We start from the raw sequence: 1317 nt of genomic DNA on the forward strand, positions 1-1317 counted from the left end.
TTCCTCTTATTTATAGAGAAGATTGCAAGCATGGGGTCTCAACTATTTGTCACTGCCTATCCCATCTCCAGAAGGAAGTAATGGTTCACTGGTAAAAGCCTTATCTTCTGTGTGGGAAAGCCAGGTTTGATTCTCTGCAAATTCACCCAAAATGCAAACATTTCCCATATGTCAGTGGAGAATCTGGGTTCCCAGTTCTCAATAATAATGACGACGACGATCTGATTGGGTGTGCTCTCTTTTCAGAGGATATAAGGATATTGCATCCAGGCCAGTGGGAGTCACTGAAATGTCAGTTTTGCCATCTGCACTGGATTCATACAGGATTCCTTTGAAAAATTTGACTGAAGTCACTATGTTTACACTGTTGGGCTTCACGGATGATTTTGAGCTTCAAGTTTATCTCTTTTTACTCTTTCTTGCTATTTACATATTTACCCTGGTGGGGAATCTGGGACTGGTTGTATTAGTTATGGTGGATTCACGACTGCACACTCCCATGTACTATTTTCTGAGCGTATTATCTGTGTTAGATGCCTGCTATTCCACAGTTGTCACCCCCAAAATGCTGGTCAATTTCTTGGCAGAGAATAAATCCATTTCCTTCGTTGGATGTGCAACACAGATGTTGCTCTTTGTCACTTTGGGGACCACAGAGTGCTTTCTCTTGGCAGCAATGGCATATGATCGCTATGTAGCCATCTACAACCCACTTCTGTATGCGGTTCACATGTCACCCAGAGTCTATGTGCCACTCATCACTGCTTCGTATGTTGGTGGTATTCTGCATGGCACTCTGCACACAGTTGCCATTTTCAGCCTCTCCTTCTGTGCATCCAGTGAAATTAGACATGTCTTTTGTGATATGCCCGCACTTCTTGCCATCTCCTGTTCTGACACGCACATCAACCAACTTCTCCTCTTCTACTTTGTGGGTTCTATTGAGATAGTCACCATCTTGATTGTTCTAGTTTCCTACTTTTTCATTCTGTTGGCCAGTCTGAGGATGCGCTCTGCTGAAGGACGACGAAAAGTCTTCTCCACTTGTGGCGCTCACCTCACTGGGGTGTCCATTTATCATGGGACAATCTTATTCTCATATATGCGACCAAGTTCCAGCTATGCTTCGAATCATGACATGATAGTGTCTATATTTTACACCATTGTGATCCCCATGTTAAACCCCATTATTTACAGTTTAAGAAACAAAGATGTAAAAGAAGCAATGAAAAAACTGTTTGAGAAACTTTGGCTTATAAATAAAGCACATTTTTAGGATTGTCTAAACCACCAGTTCTTGACCTGTGGGTCGTGACC

The 1317-nt window shown here is 42.4% G+C and overlaps 1 protein-coding gene across 1 annotated transcript; it reads left to right on the forward strand.

Moving 5' to 3' along the window:
• Nucleotides 1-289: 289 nt before the first annotated feature.
• Nucleotides 290-1276, forward strand: LOC101662458 (olfactory receptor 5T3-like). The gene has a single exon (XM_004708394.1). It carries the CDS (start codon nucleotides 290-292, stop codon nucleotides 1274-1276), a length of 987 nt encoding a protein of 328 aa, XP_004708451.1.
• Nucleotides 1277-1317: the final 41 nt, after the last annotated feature.

Source organism: Echinops telfairi, unplaced genomic scaffold, assembly GCF_000313985.2.
Source record: "Echinops telfairi isolate 266 unplaced genomic scaffold, ASM31398v2 ScPeMD7_60;HRSCAF=208, whole genome shotgun sequence".
Lineage (NCBI taxonomy): Eukaryota > Metazoa > Chordata > Mammalia > Afrosoricida > Tenrecidae > Echinops > Echinops telfairi.